Source organism: Marmota flaviventris, chromosome 1, assembly GCF_047511675.1.
Source record: "Marmota flaviventris isolate mMarFla1 chromosome 1, mMarFla1.hap1, whole genome shotgun sequence".
Taxonomy (NCBI): domain Eukaryota; kingdom Metazoa; phylum Chordata; class Mammalia; order Rodentia; family Sciuridae; genus Marmota; species Marmota flaviventris.
In genome coordinates, this window is record NC_092498.1 from 101,960,427 (window position 1) to 101,977,663 (window position 17,237).

The window sequence follows — 17,237 nt, forward strand, 5'->3', positions numbered from 1 at the left end:
GCTCGGCCTGGTGTCTTTATTCCAGGAGTGGGACAGAGTGGCTGCACTGGGTAGCTGCCAGACCCAAAGTCCAGCGAGGCCCCTGGACACTTGAAGCTTCCTTAACTCTGAAATGGAGGCAGAGTCACAGTCACATGCTCAGGGGCTTGGGGATACAATGCTTGCTGATGAAGGAAACAAGGCCCCCAAGACACAGCTAGGTACAAGGGACATGAGGGCTCATCCCTCTGCATGATCATTTGGTGGCTATAGGAGCCAGGGCTTCCACACCTGGCCTAAAATGGGGAGCAGGGTCCCAGGACTCAGGGCTGCCCAGAAGCTCAAGATGTGGGCCTAAGATAAAGCCAAGACACTCTGGACAGGGAAACCCCACATCACCACTCCAAGCTGTATGCTCTGGCTGAGACCTGCTCAGGGATCCCACTGCTGGACCCCTCCTAGATGGACAGAGATCTAAGAGTGGCCAGCAGCTCATCTAAACTTTTTCTTAGGATATTAGTGCAGGTCCCCATCCTGCCCAGCCCTCAGAGGGCAGGCCAACCCTGCCATCTACATCTCACAGAAGAGAGCACCCCACTACCCACATTCATGACTTGGCAACCACTTGATGCATGATCTGCTCCCTACTACTCTTGCTTGTCATCCCTGTGCCTGGGGCTCAGTCTAGCAGCATCCCCACGAAGTGGTGGGTCAATCTATACTGATTTCACACCTGCCTGAGACAGAGGGGCAGGGGACAGCAGAGAGATGCTCCATATCTTGTATCCTACACACAACAGCCCATCCCAAGGTCTGTGTACTCAGAGGCTCCAGGACCCTGGCCAGGCCTCTTGACAGCCAGTGATTCCCAGCCACGTACTCTTGGTAACATCTGCCTACCTAGCACCCCAGCGAGCATTGTTGCCACCTATTGTCTAACACACTTAGACATTGTTGCCACCATTGTCTAACACACTTAGACAATGTTCAGAGCGCATCAAAGCTGACCTTCAGAAAGCACTTCGCTCACCTCACCTAGTGCCCCCTGGGCCACTCTCATCCATCCTGCAGCAGTCCCCTGGGGTGTCTGAAGTATCTTCCTGCATAGGAACTAGGAGGATCCTTCAGAGTCCTCACTGTGCCTGGGCTGCTCACAGCTTAAGTGCAAGACCAACTATTCTGGAAGCTCCACTGGAGAAAACACCCAATTTCCAACAGGCTGACAAATACGTACAGTTATGTACACACACGCACATGCACACACCGCTCCACACAGCCACACTAATGCACACACAGACACATAGAGACAGGTGTGCACATGCATATAGGCACACATATACTTGTACACACACACATCTAAGCCTGCTTTGTATCACAGAGCTCTTCTCCATGGTGCCCTTGACAAGCAGGGAGTGTCCTCGCCTCAGGAGGTTGCCTGAAAACCCACAGTCCAGGAACTGGCACCACACTGGTTGTGGGATCACCCTGAGCATCACAGGTTCCCGACCAGCTCTGTGTTTTGTTTTGTTTAATATTTGTTTTTTAGCTTTAGGTGGATACAATATCTTTATTTTATTTTTATGTGGTGCTGAGGATCGAACCCAGTGCCTCCCGCATGCCAGGCGAGCGCGCTACTACTTGAGCCATATCCCCAGCCCCAGCTCTGTGTTCTGACAGAGAAAAATGAAGCTCACAGCCCCAGGCCCTGGAACACAGCCCCATCCACCCACCCCACCACAAGCCAGGCCCAAGAGAGGCCAGTAGAGCTCACCAATGGCCAGTGGTCCACATCTAGCCCATGCAGAATCCTAAGAGAGGGTTCACCCAGGCCCACGCCCCAAAAGCAGCTTCCCCTGGTCCTAGGTAGCCAAAATTTGTATACAGATGTTCAACAGGGCTGCTGGCAGTGTTCCTGGAGGGGAGGGGTGACATGGTGCTGCCATCTCACTGAGATAGCCACCCACCACACCTGCATTCCTACTGCCCTGCCATGTTGGGGACTCTATCCAGAGCCCTACCTGGGGTCCATTCAGATCTGTGCCTCATCACCATGGAACTTGCTGTAGACTGACTTCTGGTTTTGTTTTCTGTCAGCTTGCCTGAAAACACCCCCATGAGGACAAAGATCTGTCTGCTCCATCATCAGCAGGTCTTGAGAGACCCATGATGCACCAGAGCTGTACCGGCCAGCACCAGGCAAGACCCTTCTTCCCATGCCTGCAGTCTTCAGAGCTCTCCCCAGGGTAAGTGGATGCACTGTTCTCCTGCCCAGAAGACTCAGTTAAGAAACTGCCTGTTGTATGCCAAGTTGGCCACAGAGCCAGAGGGTGGACGTTGACTGCAGCCCTATCTATCACCTGGGGTCACTGGCTTCTCCTTGGCCACAGTCCTTGGGAAAAAGCACTACAGTGCCTAGCACCATGAGCATCTATCCTTCCAGCTCTGAGAACAGAAATCAAATAGACTTGGGAAGGGGAGGCCACGTGGGGGCTCCAGGGATACCCAACCAACAAGTGAAGGTGCATCCTGAACCTGAGGATGAGGACCCCCACATCCTTCAGCCAGAGACGCCTTCAAGGCCTTAATACTCCTGCACCCCTTCACCCCCTGCCCCACACACAACCTCTACTCCATGAACTCTGAAGTCTGCTCCGTCCATGTGTGAAACTGCTGGCCAGGCCAAGCTAAACACTGGCCAAGCCTAGGAGGGATCCACTGCCCTGTCCACAGCCCTCCCAAGCCCCTGCCCAGCCCAACCATGGCCACACTGACACCCCTGGGCCCTACCTCTGGCTGACAGCTTCTTGGTGTTGATGATCTTGGCTGCATACTCATGGCCGGTGCAGAGCTTGACGCAGCGTCGGACCACAGAGAAAGCCCCCCTGGGGAGGAGAATACCGGGCAAGAGACAGACAGAAACAGACAGGGAGAAAGAGAGAGCCAATTAATCGCCCATAAACACTCAGTATCCAGCCAGTAGCCAGGCCTTGGGCAGACGGCCAGTGTTGGGAGGAAGCCTGGACCCTTCCCACACCACTGGGTACTGCAGGACAGGGCCTAGCCTCCGGACAGCTCCTGCCAGACAAACACTCTGACAAGGCTGCAGGGAAGGGGGGCCACCACAACACTGGGAGGAGGCTGTCCAGGCCCCCATTCAACTCCTCTGTGATCCTGGGGCCCCATATCCTTATGGGTCAGACGAACTGATAGTCCCCCGGGCCTTCCATCTCCCACCCTCAGGTGTTCTATACCAAGTGCACAAGGCCTAGTTAGTTCTTTTTCAAAGAAAGGGCCAGAGGCCAGCTACCAAGGGCAGATATATTGGTATTTGGTGCAGACCCAGAGACTCACATAAGGTTGGAGAGAGAGGGAGAAGCAGCAAATCATTAAACTGCAAAGTGAGAGGAGAGAGTCCCCTGGAATATTCCACTGTCCTTGTGTCAGAGCAGAGGCTGTGGAGGTCCAGAGTGGGGCACCACAGGGACATTGACACACCAACAGCTTGGAGGTGTCACACTGAAGAATCAGAGCTTGGGAATGTGGGTTAAAATGATGGTGGCCATCAAGAGAGGCCTTTGACATTTCCCACAAAACTGACCCACAGAAGAATTTCTACTTCTAGAGACCTGAAGCCCAGAAAGGGAGGAAGCCCAGAGCCAGACTGAGCCCTACTATGACACTGACCTCTGTCTCTATACCCCCAAAGTGCCCAGCCTCCCCACTCAAAGCACAACCTCACTCCCTCTTTGGACTGGGCATCCTGAGTAATCCCAGTGTCTAAATTGAGGTTCCATGACCAGAAAGAAGTCTCTTAAGCAGCAAACACTTTTTTTTTTTCTTTTTCTGCTACAATCTTTGTAACAATGTAAATGAATACACTATGTCTCCTTGAATACATTCAAAATGACTCAGGTCCTTCCCATCAGTGACTACCCAGGCAGCCCAGTGGCATCTTCGCCTTTTAAAGTCAATCTGCAAAAGGGGACAAGGGCTACCTCGGGAGGGGCTGGGAGGTGGGGAAGGCTGCTCGCTCTGCAGCCTCTTGGTTCTATTTGATTTTTTCACTTATGTGTAAGTTACATTCTCAAAATATTCCTTCTTATAAAAAATGTAAAGAAAGGATTATGTTTTGATCCATGACACTGTCCTGAGAGAGAGTGGAGAAGGGAGAGGCCGTGAGCTTCATGCCTAGTCTGGTTTCAACTCTTATCCATCACTTCTGGTTGCACAGGGTGACGTAGCTCTCAGTCTCAGTTTCCTCATCTGTATAAAAGAGCAGAAAGGCCTCTTGGGGCCGCTGTGTGGCTGTTGCCCACTCCAACCTCACCCAATGCTCACCCTCACATTCCCTTCTTGCTCATCAAGAGTTGAGAGCTTCTGTTAGGGGCCCTGAGCTGCCACCTGATCTGTTCCCACTCAGTGCCTAAGAAGGCATGGTGCCTGCAGTATTGGCTCTGTGGAAACCCCCTAAAAGCTCTGGGCCAGGTTCTGAAGGAAGCAGGAAGTCCAGGCTTCCCTGTGCCAGGGATGCAACCTCACATGTGGGCTGACCCTCAGTGGGAAGTTTGCATAGCTGGACATTCATCTCTGAGAAACAGATAGGTGATGCTGGACACCGGGTCCAAATGGGGAAGCCTGTCCCTGAAGCAGGGAGGAGGTCCACACTCATCTTCCCTTCAGCAGAGCCTGCCCCCAGTTGCTGTGCCAACCTGGGTAAAGACACAAGCAGAAATCCCTGCAAGTCACAACTCTTCTGCAGCAGAAGAGTGGTCACGCATGAAATGACCAAGATCCTACAGCAGATGGATGGTTCAGGGTACTGCTCAGGTGGCCCTCCCCAGGTCAGACACCCACTTTTCAGCTCTGTAGATGGCTCTGGAGCTGCCCCTGCACTGTCAGCCAGGGTCTAGGATAGTCACGGACCGGGAAAGGTGAACAGGGATAGTTGCAGTTGCCACAGGGAGGGAGAAAGGTACGCTGGGGACCAGGAGGCATCTAGGTTGGGGGTACCAGCTGCACAGCCATGTGAGAGGGAAGGCAGCAGGCAAAACACCTGCTGTTCAGCAGATGCTCAACAGGAAGGGCCAGGGATGAAGAAGCCCTTCTTTCTTGGCCACAAGTCCACAGGGTGAGGTGGAGAATACCCAAAGAAAGGACAGGTCCCCATTCCAGTGACTCAGCCCCAGATACAGAAGGTGGCGGCCAGGTGGTGAGGACAGGAAGGCTCAGCCCCCAGGATGGCTGCTCTTCCCTATGCCCAGTTCCTCAGCCCCACCTCTTCCACCCCTGCAAAGGGCTTCTCCTCATAATGGCCATCTCCTTCTCCTCTAGCATCCATCTCCCTTCCCCTCCATCCCTCCAGCCCACCACAGGCACTTGGCCAGTAGGTGCATGCCCCCCCCTTCCTTTCTCAGTGGCTCTGTCACCTGCCAGGTACTACCCTATCACAAGAAGTCCCCCTGGAAGTGGCCACAAATACATTCAGCATGTGCCACGCAGGTTACAGCTGGGAGCATTGCCATCTTAGATACCTCCAGAACAGGGAGGCCAATGCCATCGCCATCCTTTCTTGTAATCATGGAAAGGGAACACGAATACTCTGGGTCTGTACTGTAAGCCTGTCCCTGCCACCGCAGTCCAACTCCTCTACATCCTTCATGGCCCAATTCTGACAGCTTGGTCTTCTCTGATTATTACCCTTCACATGGGTCTCAGGTCAGTTTCTCCACATTATTATAATTATTTATCTGTCTGTTTCTACCCCCTCCCCACTGTGGCTTTCTATGGCAGGGCCTCTGTCCTGCCTACCCTGATCCTGGTTTTAGGCATGGTGTCACCTGTTGATACAGGAATCAGAACTAACAGAAAGCAGCACACGCAGGCTGGAGCGGAGAGTGGAGCTGCTAGGCCTCAGCTTTGTCCAGCCCAGTGGTGCAGTGGCTGCTAAAAAGCCAGGGACAGGGAGAGATTGGGCTAGTCTGTGGAGAGAGGGCAGGAAGAAGGGGACCCCTAGAGTGGCCAACAGGAGGGAGACTTCTAGAACCCCCAGCAGGAAGTGGGCCCCACTAGAGTAGTGAAACAGGAAGGGAACACCTACAGCTGTCCAACAAGAGACCTCCCCCTCCCACCACCACCAAGGCCTCCCCTGTGGGTAGACAAGCATCTCTGGGACAGAGGCCACATGGGCAAAGGGTCAGAACCCAGAGTAAACAGAACTAAGCGTCTAGGGGAACCCCCACATATAAATAGGCCTGAAGCCCCCTCTGCTCATCCAGAACTACAGGTGAGCAGGACAGGCAGTGGCTTGTGGCAGAGGAGACAGAAATGGTGCCAAGGCAGGAAGAAGGTCCAGAAGCAAGTAGGCGGGAGGGTCTCCCTGTCAACACTCCTGCTAGAGACTGGCTGTGAACTTCATCTGAACATCAAGGTCACTTGTGAGATGCCTGGCATGGGACACCTGCCACTGAACTTACTAGGAAGTGATTTGAATAACTCATTCGGCTCATGAGGCCCCCAGGTACCAAGTGCGTTATGGGGCTTTTAAAATCAAATAAAGCTAATTAAAACAAGAAAATACTCTTTGAGTCTTTCCCTTGCTGAAGGCTCAAAACACTTTCTCATTTGCAGTGGGATCAACAGTACCAGGGAAACGGGCCCTGAGAGAGAAGAATTAATTCTGCGCAGGAATGGAGCCCTGGAACTGCACGGCCCGTTTCTGTGAGCTGCCTGGGGGCTGTGGGCACTCGCTACCTGCTTCATTGCTGGAGGTAAAAATCTCTTTACCCAAGAAAAGGGGCCCTGTCAGGAGAGCACCAGGTCTTTCCAGCTGGCTATACGGCACAGACTACATGAGTGCATGGTGAGGAAGGGTCAGGGAATGGACACTTTCACAGGACCCCATCTGTGCCTATCTTCTCCTGGAATCTCACTGGCTCCTCCCACCATATGACAGACAGCTCATCCCAGCTACTATCCCCAGCCCTACTGCTCCTCAGAGGTAGAAAATGGCCTCTGCTTAGCCCTGACTCTGAGCTGCCCCCAAACCAGAAACTACAAGGAACCTGCCACCTGCTGCTCTCTGTGGCTCCCACTGGCCCCCTCAGAGCTCCCTGACATGTGGCTTTGCGGCCCTCTCAGCCCTCCATTGGACCTTGCTAGCCACACTGCAACCTTGTCCTGCCATCCAGGCTCCCGGCCCCCTTGCTCCACTGCCTGGTCACACCCACATCTTTCCAAGGTGAACTGGAGGGAAATGTCCTTGAGCAGCATGGCCACTGCTGGGCTGAAATAGCAGAGACAGGAACGTTCTGAATCTCTCCTGTGACCATAGCAGGGTCTGCAAAACAGCTTCTCGTGGACCCTCCCATGCCCGACTTTCTAGTGAAGCTAGGGTTATCCTGATTGTTGGCTCTTGGAGTGCTAGTTAAGACACCATAATGATACCTTCTGTCCCTGATGGCCATGCAGACCCTGCTCAGGTCCCCTCCCCAGCTGCATCACGGGCTGGGGATTTTTGTCAGTGAGGGAGATGATAGTGCTCCTTATTAAACAAGGCGATCCATGGAGAAGGCACTTTCTGGCACCCAGAAAGAACTGACAACACAACTCTGTTCCCAGGGTGGTATGGACGGGGACCAGGCTCTGCGATCCCCACATCAGGCTTCAGAGCTCCTGCACAGCAGTGCTCAGGAAAGCTGAATCAAAGGGTACTCTCAGCTGCCTCAATACTTGGATTCTATCTTCCTGGTGGAAATTTCAGAGTCACAGCAGCTTCTCTCCCCTGCTCCCCTCTTGGCTTCCCCCAGCCCCACGTCCACACACACACCCCCAGTTTTCTCCCTGTGTACTCTGGGCTTTCCTCCCTCCATGCTGGGCCTCTGCTGGCCTGTCCAGGGTAGTCACCAGCTTCCTGCCAGGGCTGCTAACTATTTGCGTAACTAAACCTGACAACCGGACTTCGACCTTCTCCCACAAACGCCTTTGGTTGCTTGACAACGCAGTGGCAGTGCGGGCATTTCACATGCTCCCAGAGGCCAATCACAGCAACAGCCCAGGGATGAGTCAGAGACCCTGTCTGTCTACAGAAAGGCTACTGCACATTCCAGGGATTCTTATTTTATAGCAAAAAGATGCCCAAGAATCTTGTGTAAAAGCAAATATCCAACCCTGTTGACCTATTTTGTAAATGGACATTTCCCATTTGGATTTTCTGTGTAAGGACTCAGGAGAGTCAGGGCTGTTCCCCCAGGAAGAAGCACAGCTCTCCCCAAACCCTGGCAGATCCTATCTGGCAGACTGGCCGATTTTTTTTTTTAATAGGCTGAGCGGACAACAGTTTTATTTCCTGCTGTAAATTACTAAATAGCTGTTCTGAAAGTAGCCTCAGGTCATCCAGGTCCAATCTCCCAGCCTGGTCAGCCCCAAATGGGCTGTGTCGATAGGGACTGGAGCCAGGGCCAATCCAGCAGGTGCAGGTCCATGACCACACAGAGGGCCTGCACATAAAAAAATTAATCAAGTTGCTATTTAATTGTGTTCTGGCTTACAAAAAAAGTCCCTACCTTCAATTACAATGAGCTCTGGGAGGCAAAGGAGGGGTGGCCTTTTATATTTATTTTATTCACTTATTTTATTTGAGATGGGGGTCTCACAGTGTTGGCTTTGATCTCCTGGGCCAACTGGATCCCCCTCCCACATAGCTAAGATGACAGGCGTGCCCCATTGTGCCCAGCCCTTTTGTATTTTAGTACTGATCTAATCAGCTTGGTGGAAATAATCACTTCTATATGAAGCAGAGTGTTGAGATTACTGTGGTGTTGTTTTCTTTTATGTATTTCTCTGCTTACAGCGTCTACAATGGAGTACACAGGATCGTTTCAGAATATGTTGAAGTCACTGTCAAATCCCTAACCTGAAACGCTGTTGGTGCAGCTGCACTGATGTTATTTGTGCAGGTGTGCAGCTCTTACACCGTGGGGAGGTGTCTTTTTACACATTTAGGAGCAGCTCGTCTCTATTTTTCTGCTTTCCCCTTCATTATTTCTCCACACCTTTAGCAAATCTTTAACAGATGATCAGACCTGTGCACTGCTCCGCCCGGAGGAGGCCCTCCGGATGCCCTCCAGTGTTTAACCTCCACAGTCCCCCTGACCTGGTGTTGACCAGATGACAAAAGCATTTCATGTAAATGTGTGTCACACCAGGCAGGAGCTGGAGGCCCCCAGGACAGGAGGGACATGCCACAGGGAGACAGACACTGCCCATCACCCACCCCCAGGATGGCAAAGAGCAAGCTGCACTCACAGGCTGCCGAGTGCCCACATATCCTGGGTTCTGAAAAATGGTCTTGAGGTAGCCCAGCTGGAGATGAGTGGCTGGACAGCACTGAATTCTGTGTGAGCACTCAAACTCCCTGTGGTCTCGGCCGGCATCCAACCACTGCTTTATCATTGATTCCAATTTTGTTTTTGCTTTTTATATTCAACATCACACACGATTCCCATGTTTTGACCGAAATCCCTTCCTCATCTTGGTAGTGGAGAACATTCCTTCCAGTCGATACTTCTGAGACTGCCAGGCATTTGCCATGCTTCCAATTTGCTGTCTCATAAACGGCCTGCCATGAGTGGTTCAGTTGTTTCTACAGGATTCATTTCCAAGGTACACTCGCCGTTGATTTTACAACAATTTACAACACCAGCAATGGAAAGCCATTCTCTCCACTGCCCAGTGTTCCAACCTTGGCCTTTCAGAGGTCTTCCCTGGAAATCCTGGTGGCTCATATAGCCCTGCAAAGGTTCCTCAAAGCTCTCTCCTTCTCTGGGCCAGGGCTCCTCTGTTTCTTGGCACGCAGATCACATGGTGTCCACTGTGTGTCTCTGTGTAAATTTTTTCCCTTTTTATTACCAAACTTATGGCCAGTATAACCTCACCCTAACCTGATTAATATGCATCTGCAATTACCAAATTTCCAAATAATATCACCTTCTGAGGTACTAAGGGTTAGGGTTTCAACATATAAGTTTAGAGGGGACACAATTCAGCCATAACACATGCTGACCCCCAATTCTGCCTTGCAGAATCTGCCACTGAGTGCAGTAGGGAACAATTCCCTGCATTATATTCCCCAAATATTTGCACCATTGGATGTTGACAGATGTTAGGTACAAAAGGGGTTTCGTGAACAAAGAAAAAGGGAACCAGCAGTTTCCTTCCTTCCTTTTTCACATCAGGACTTCTCAGGGCCTTTAGTGTGGTACTGAGTCTCAAAAGAGGGAGTGAGAGAAGCAAACGTTCCCTAACCTATTTGACCACAGAAATCTTTATTCACAAAAGGCTCCAGAGGACGGAACATTCTTAAGACTGAAAACCAACCCCTTTCTAAAGCCTCCTGTGACCCACAGAAGCCCGCAGCAAATGCTTCTGAGGATGAGCATGTTAGGGAAATGCTACCCATCTGTCCACTTGAGGACACACCCAAACTCAACAGACCTATCTTGGAACTACAGCTGCTCTTCTTGGGGTCACTGTGTACACATCTCAGACCAAGACAGCCTCAGTGGGGTTCCTTCTTCTTTCTGCCTTCTCAACAGGGCAGGGCTGAGCCTGTGGGGCCCCACCACCTCTGGCTTCCTATCACTGGGGATTCCTGAGGACCTCCCCCCCTCCTTCACTGCATGGAGTCCTTCCCCCACAGGTACAGAAGCCTCACACTTCAGTGCTGCAAAACCTCAGACCCTCCAGGCCCCACATCCTGTTCTGCATCCTCACCTCCCTACCCTGAGTGGCTGGATGTCATCTGGATGAAGCAAGAAAGTGTATTTGGAGACTACTATTTTCTTCACACTTCTGACAATGCTTTAAATGAAGCGGAGGTTGTTCCTTGTTTGCCTGATGAGGCACATTTGTAAATGGCCACACACAGGAACCTTTTCACCATGAGTGAAGGTGCCATCATTTTTACTCAGCCACGTAATGGTGTCTGCAGGGTTTTCTCTCCTACACTGACAGTTCTGGACAGGATGTGGGAAGAGTATGATGTTGACCTGCTTCCATAACACTGTGCTAGATTTCAACTTCACAGGTCCCAATCCTCAAAACACCTGGATCACCACCTCTCTCTGACACAACAGGACTATCTGGTCATCCTAGAGAGCTCAAGGCAACAAAGCCGATAGAACAAGAAGATGGATAACAGCAGGTCTGGGCTGGGTCTGATGGGCTCCTGTGATCTTTTCACCCAGCACCCCATATGCCCAGGTCCTTCTCTGAGGAATGTGACCCCCAGTCTCTGCCTTTCTTCCTGGGTCCTCCCCACCAAAGCCCTTAACCCCATGGGCCCATATAGAAGGCTTCTGTCTGCTTCTCATAGAGGGGATAGGAGGGATAGGGCAAAGGGTAGGAACCAGGACACAGGCATCCTGGGCTGCTCCCACTGTGAAAGACTGCCGGGAGAGGCATGCATGGACAGCAAGAGGGCTATGAAATGAATCACTGGTCACTGACTGCTCCCTCCTCTGTCCCAATGACAAGCCCAGGACTGGCTGCAGAAAGCACTTGGCAACATCTGCTAAGGAGCAGATGGAACCCTAGAGTACAGCTGTATGAATATACAATGATTGATTAGCAATGTCTGTCCTCGGTACTGGAAGGGCACTGTGGGCTATGCAAACTCTATCCCTGGTCTAGAAAGATCCACAAATCAATAGACTTGTCTTCCAGCCCCTCACAACCTGTGTAAGTCCCACCTCTTAGCCCTCTGCTCCTCTCTCCTCCCGGGGGGGGGGGGGTGTGGGCAGCAAGGTGATCTGGGAATCTACCCTTGACTTTGGCAACTGGCACTTCACAACTCAAACCCATCTGGTGGCAACTTCTCTGCTGTAAGCTTTGAGATTACTTCCCTGGTCCTAGCTCATTCCACAGGTCCCATGGCCCCCTTTGCAGGAGCAGTAAGAAACACATATCTGTTTTCACACTCCTAAAAAGTGTACCCAAGGATGACACCCTCACCTCCCTGGCACCTCAGCCATGGCTCAGCCTAGCACCGTAGAGCATATCCTCTTATAGCAAATATTTGGGAGGTACTGGCTTCTCCAGGATCCTATAGAACCTTCCTAGGACACCATAGTTGTGTACCCACCTCTCCCAACACAGGGTCAGACAGGTCCCTGGGAGGAGCAGGGTCAGATCCAGGTGGAGGTGACAGTTAGCAGATGGGATTCTGCAGACATGGATGGTAGATCTTCCCCAGTGGATCTACCCAGGATGTACTTTCTGTCCCACCAGTGATGTGGGACATCAAGGAAAGAAGATCAAGCCCATGATTCTTGGACCCAGAGAAACTGAGAGTAGAGAGAAGGGCAGCTTTGAGTCAGGAGGACCCAAAGTGAATTCTGGAGTTGCAATTTGGTGACTATTTCAAAATGGATTTATGATATATATCTCACAGGCTTGATGAGATAAAATAACAGGGGCCTACCTCAAAGCATGCTGAAAAACAAGTCATGAATAGATTTTTTTTTTAAATGCCTGGAAGTTGTCACTTCTGCCCTCATAGACAAAAAGATGAACACACTGAAAATCCACAACCCTTCTTGGATCCATTAAAGAATTGAGAAAACAGATAAACTGCCATCCCCTAAATTGGAGAGACAGATACAGAGAATCACAACTTATCAAAGCAGAGACCTCTCCGGGAACCAGTGCTGGGGTAGGAAACCTGTACTATGACTGATGAACTGCTGGAAGCTCAGTATGGACAAGCCTGGGGGTTAAAATCCTGGGTGCCGGGCTGGGGATGTGGCTCAAGCGGTAGCACGCTTGCCTGGCATGCGCGGGGCACTGGGTTCGATCCTCAGCACCACATAAGAATAAATAAAGATGTTGTGTCCACCGAAAACTGAAAAATAAATATTAAAAAATTCTCTCTCTCTCCCCCTCTCTAAAAAAAAAAAAAAAAAAAACCTGGGTGCCTGAATTTTGCCTACAAAAGCCCTACCAGGTTTTCACTGTAAAGATTGGAGGAAACCCCCCAGGACTATCCCAGAGCATTCTGTTCTTCTGAACACAGCCAGCCCTCAGGGGAAACTGGTTAATGAGAGTTAAGGGAAATATCCACCTTCAACTCCTTCTGGACCTCCTGTATCCCTGAAGAGGTGGAAGCGAGAGACTGAGAAGCAGGTGTGAAGGTCATGGCCTAGGGGGCACAGGCTCACTAAAATATTAAGACCTGACCACTGAACTCTAGAATGCTTCCTCTTCTACCACTTCTCTAAAGTCCTATTCATCCAATTGCTTCTACCTAACACACATCACATCCAGCTTTCAATAAAAATCTAGAGGGCATACATAAAGGAAAAGAACACAGTTCAGAGATAAGGGCAAGCACCAGAAACACACTCAGATAGAGCAGAGATGGTGGAACTATCAGACTGGGAATTTGAAAGAACTACAATTTATATGCCAAGTGCTCTCTACTCAGAAGGCTGAGGCAGGAGGATTGCAAGCTGGAGGCAAGCCTCTTCAACTTACCGAAACCCTTTTCTCAAAGTAAAAAATAAATGGGACTGAGGATGTAGCTCAGTGGTAAAGTGCCTTTCGGGTCATTCCTAGTACCACACACACATGCGCAGGGGAAGAAATATTTGAACTAATGACTGAAAATTTTCCAAAATTAAAGACACACACCAACCCATGAATTTAAGAAGCTCTGAGCATACCAAGCAGAACAAATACCTAAAAAACTATACCTAGGCCTATTATATTCAAACTGCAGAGAGTAAAAGACAAAGAGATCTTGAAAGAAGCCAGAATTTTTTAAAAATTACATATACATGGGAAACAGTAAGAATTATATCAGCTTTCTCAGAAAACAAGCAAATGAGAGCAAAATAAAATGTATGTAATCTTTTTGTCTTGTGTTGAGGAAAAAATAAAAGAACTATCAGTCTAGAATCTAGTATCCAGAGAAATTATCCTCCAAAAGTAAATAAGAAATAAAGATGTTCTCAAACAAAAATTGAGTGACTGGGTCAACAGTAAACTTGCCTTGAAAGAAATGTTAAAAGAATTTCTTCAGAAAGATTAAAAATGACATGTCAGTGGGGCTGGGGTTACCGTTCAGCGGTAGAACGCTTGACTAGCATGTGCGGGGCACTGGGTTCGATCCTCATGGAAATAAAATAAAGGTATTGTTTCCAACTACAACTAAAACAAAATATTTTTTTTAAGTGACATGTCAGAAACCTGGATCTACATAAAGGGGAAGGGAGAGAAGCAATAAGCAAAGGTGGTATAAAATCCTTTCCCTTATTATTAATGATTTAACAGATAACAGCATATTCAAAATAATAACAGCAGCAATGTTTTTCATGATCATAACCTCTGGATAAGTGAGAGCATGCAAAGAATGGGAGGAAGGAGTTATCAATGCTCTGCTAGAAGATTACTGTACTACTTCAGTACCTGTTCCATAGCATAGTATTTAGAGTGGACTTGGATTAGTTGTAAACGTATTAGTTGCGAATGTATATTACAAACTCTAAGGCAACCTCAAAAAGGTTGAAGAGAAGGAAAAGAATTATTGATATGTTAAGAGAGGGGGAATGGTGGAGAGGAAATAGAATCATATACAATGCTCAATTAAGCCACAGAAGTCAGAAAAATGATGGGAAACTTAAAAAGGGGGAATCAAATAGAAAATCATGACAAATATGGTGGCTATTAATCCAGCCATATCAATAATCATTTTGAATGTCAATAAGTTTATACACACCAAGTAAGACAGATGGAATTGGATCAAAAAAAAAAAAAAAAACAACTACAGGCTGGGGATGTGAATCAAGCGGTAGCGTGCTTGCCTGGCATGCGCAGGGCGCTGGGTTCAATCCTCAACACCACATAAAAATAAAAAACAAAGATATTGTGTCCACCTAAAACTAAAAAATAAATATTAAAAAAATTACTACATGCTATCTATAAGAAATCAGATTAGGAGTAAAAAGACATGAGTACTACTCAAAATAATCTACAAATTAAATGTCATTCCTGTCAAAATCCCAACAGCTTCCCCCCACAATAGAAAAATCTACTCCAAATTCATATGGAATCCCAAGGGAAACCTAAAAGCCAAAATAATCTTAAATAAAAGAAAAACAAAGTTGAAAGGTTCACATTTCCGGATTTCAAAAACCTACTACAAAACTACAGTAATCAAAACAGCATGGTACTAGCATAAGAACAAAGAAACAGACCAACAGAATAAAATAGAACCTTAAATTGGGGGTATAGCAGTAGAGCACTTGCCTACCATGCTGAGTTTGATCCCCAGCACTGAAAAACAAAAAACAAAGGTAAACTACAAAGCCAAGAAATAAACCTTCCCATACATGTCCCACTGATTTTCAACAAGAGGGCCAAAACCATAGAGTGTTATCAACAACTGGTGCTAATATTGACATACAATATGGGCCTCTTACACCATAATTAAAAATTAACTCAAAATGGATCAAAGACCTAAATTTAAGACATAAAATTATAAAACATAGGTGGAAATCTTCATGACATTAGCTTTGGCAATGATTTCTAGAGATGACACCAAAAAATGCAAGCAACAACAACAACAAAAATAGATTAAACTGGACTCCACCAAAAAATACAAATTTTGTGCATCAAAGGACACTATCTTTTTAATTTTTTCTTTGTAATTTATTTTTAATTTACTTTACTTATTTATTTAAGGTATGGGGAATTGAACACAGGGGCACTTTACCACTGACCCACATCCCTAATCCTTTTGATGTTTTACTTTAAGAGAGAGTCTTGCTAAGTTGCTGAGGCCGGCCCTCAAACTTGCCAGGCTCCTGCCTCAGCCTCTCAAGACACTGGGATTGAGGGTATGCACCACTGTGCCCAGCCAAAGAACATAATCAAGAGAGTAAAAAGGCAATCCACAGGATAGGAGACAATATTTGCAATTCATGTATCTGATAAGGGATAAATATAGGAGAACACTTAAAAGTCAACAACAAAACCTTAAAAAGCCAATTCTAAAAATAAGCAAAGAATTTGAATAGACTTTTCTCCAAAGAAGATATGCAAATGGCCAATAAGCACATGAAAAGATGTTCAACATTACTAGCCATGAGGGAAATTAAATCAAAATCATAGTGAGATACCACTTTACATTCATTAGGATGACTACTTTAAAAAAAAAATCTTTAACTGAAAAAAAAAGAAAAAGAAACTGAAAACAAGTGTTGGTGAGGACGTAGAGAACTTGGAACCCTTGTGCATGGCTGGTGAGAATGTAAAATGGTGCAGCCACTGTGAAAACAGTCTGGCAGTTCCTCAAAAAGTCAAACATAGAATTACCATATGATCCAGCAATTCCACTCATAGGTGGAGCCAAAAGAACTGAAAGCAAGGACTAACAGATCTATCTATGTTCACAGCAGCAGTATCCACAATTGCTAAAAGGTAGAAGTAACCCATATGTCCATTGAGGAGAGAGTGAATCAACATAGTGTGGTATATACATACAATGAGATATTATTCAGCCTCAAAAAGGAAGGAAATCCTGATACATGTTACAACATGGATGAACTTTAAAGACATTAAGCTAAATGAAATAAACCAGTCATAAAGAATAAATACTTCATGATCCCTCTTGGTACCTAGAATAGACAAATTCATGGAGAGAAGGTAGAGGAAATGTTACCAGGGCCTGAAGAAGAAAATGCATAGTGAGTGTATAGTGGGTACAGGGTTTCTGTTGAAGAAGATACAAAAATTTTTGTCTTGAATGGTTTTGACAGTAGAACAACAATGTGAATGTATTTAGTGCCTGTGAACTATACACTTAATTGATTAGAATGGTAAATTTTTAAAGTATATGATATACAATAAATAAGAATTTTGATTAGCCATATAAATAATTTGTACTGATTTCATTTATTTCCTCACTGATTTCTAGTTTAATTCCACTTCAGTAAAAATATGATGCTATTAATCCAACTACATTAATAATAACTTTAAATGTCAATGTGTTTTAATACATCAGTTAAAAAACAGAGACTGGACTGGATTAAAAAAATAAGACCCAACTATATGCTGTCTATAAGAAACCCACTTTAACCATAAAGACACAAAGAGATTAAAAATAAAGATACGGGTTCTACTCAAAGTGAATTATTCATACAAATTTTTAAAAAATAGCTTATATAGCCAATATCTTCTGACAATTCTTCCTCCACCCCCAA

At 47.4% G+C, this 17,237-nt stretch overlaps 1 protein-coding gene across 1 annotated transcript in view; it reads right to left on the reverse strand.

Moving 5' to 3' along the window:
- The window catches only part of Camk2b (calcium/calmodulin dependent protein kinase II beta), a 95,701-nt gene that overhangs the window by 54,904 nt on the left and 23,560 nt on the right, over positions 1-17,237 (reverse strand). The window contains exon 2 of the mRNA XM_071614370.1: positions 2,767-2,861. Within this exon, the coding sequence (XP_071470471.1) occupies positions 2,767-2,861 (95 nt within the window). The remainder of the gene's footprint in view (positions 1-2,766; positions 2,862-17,237) is intronic.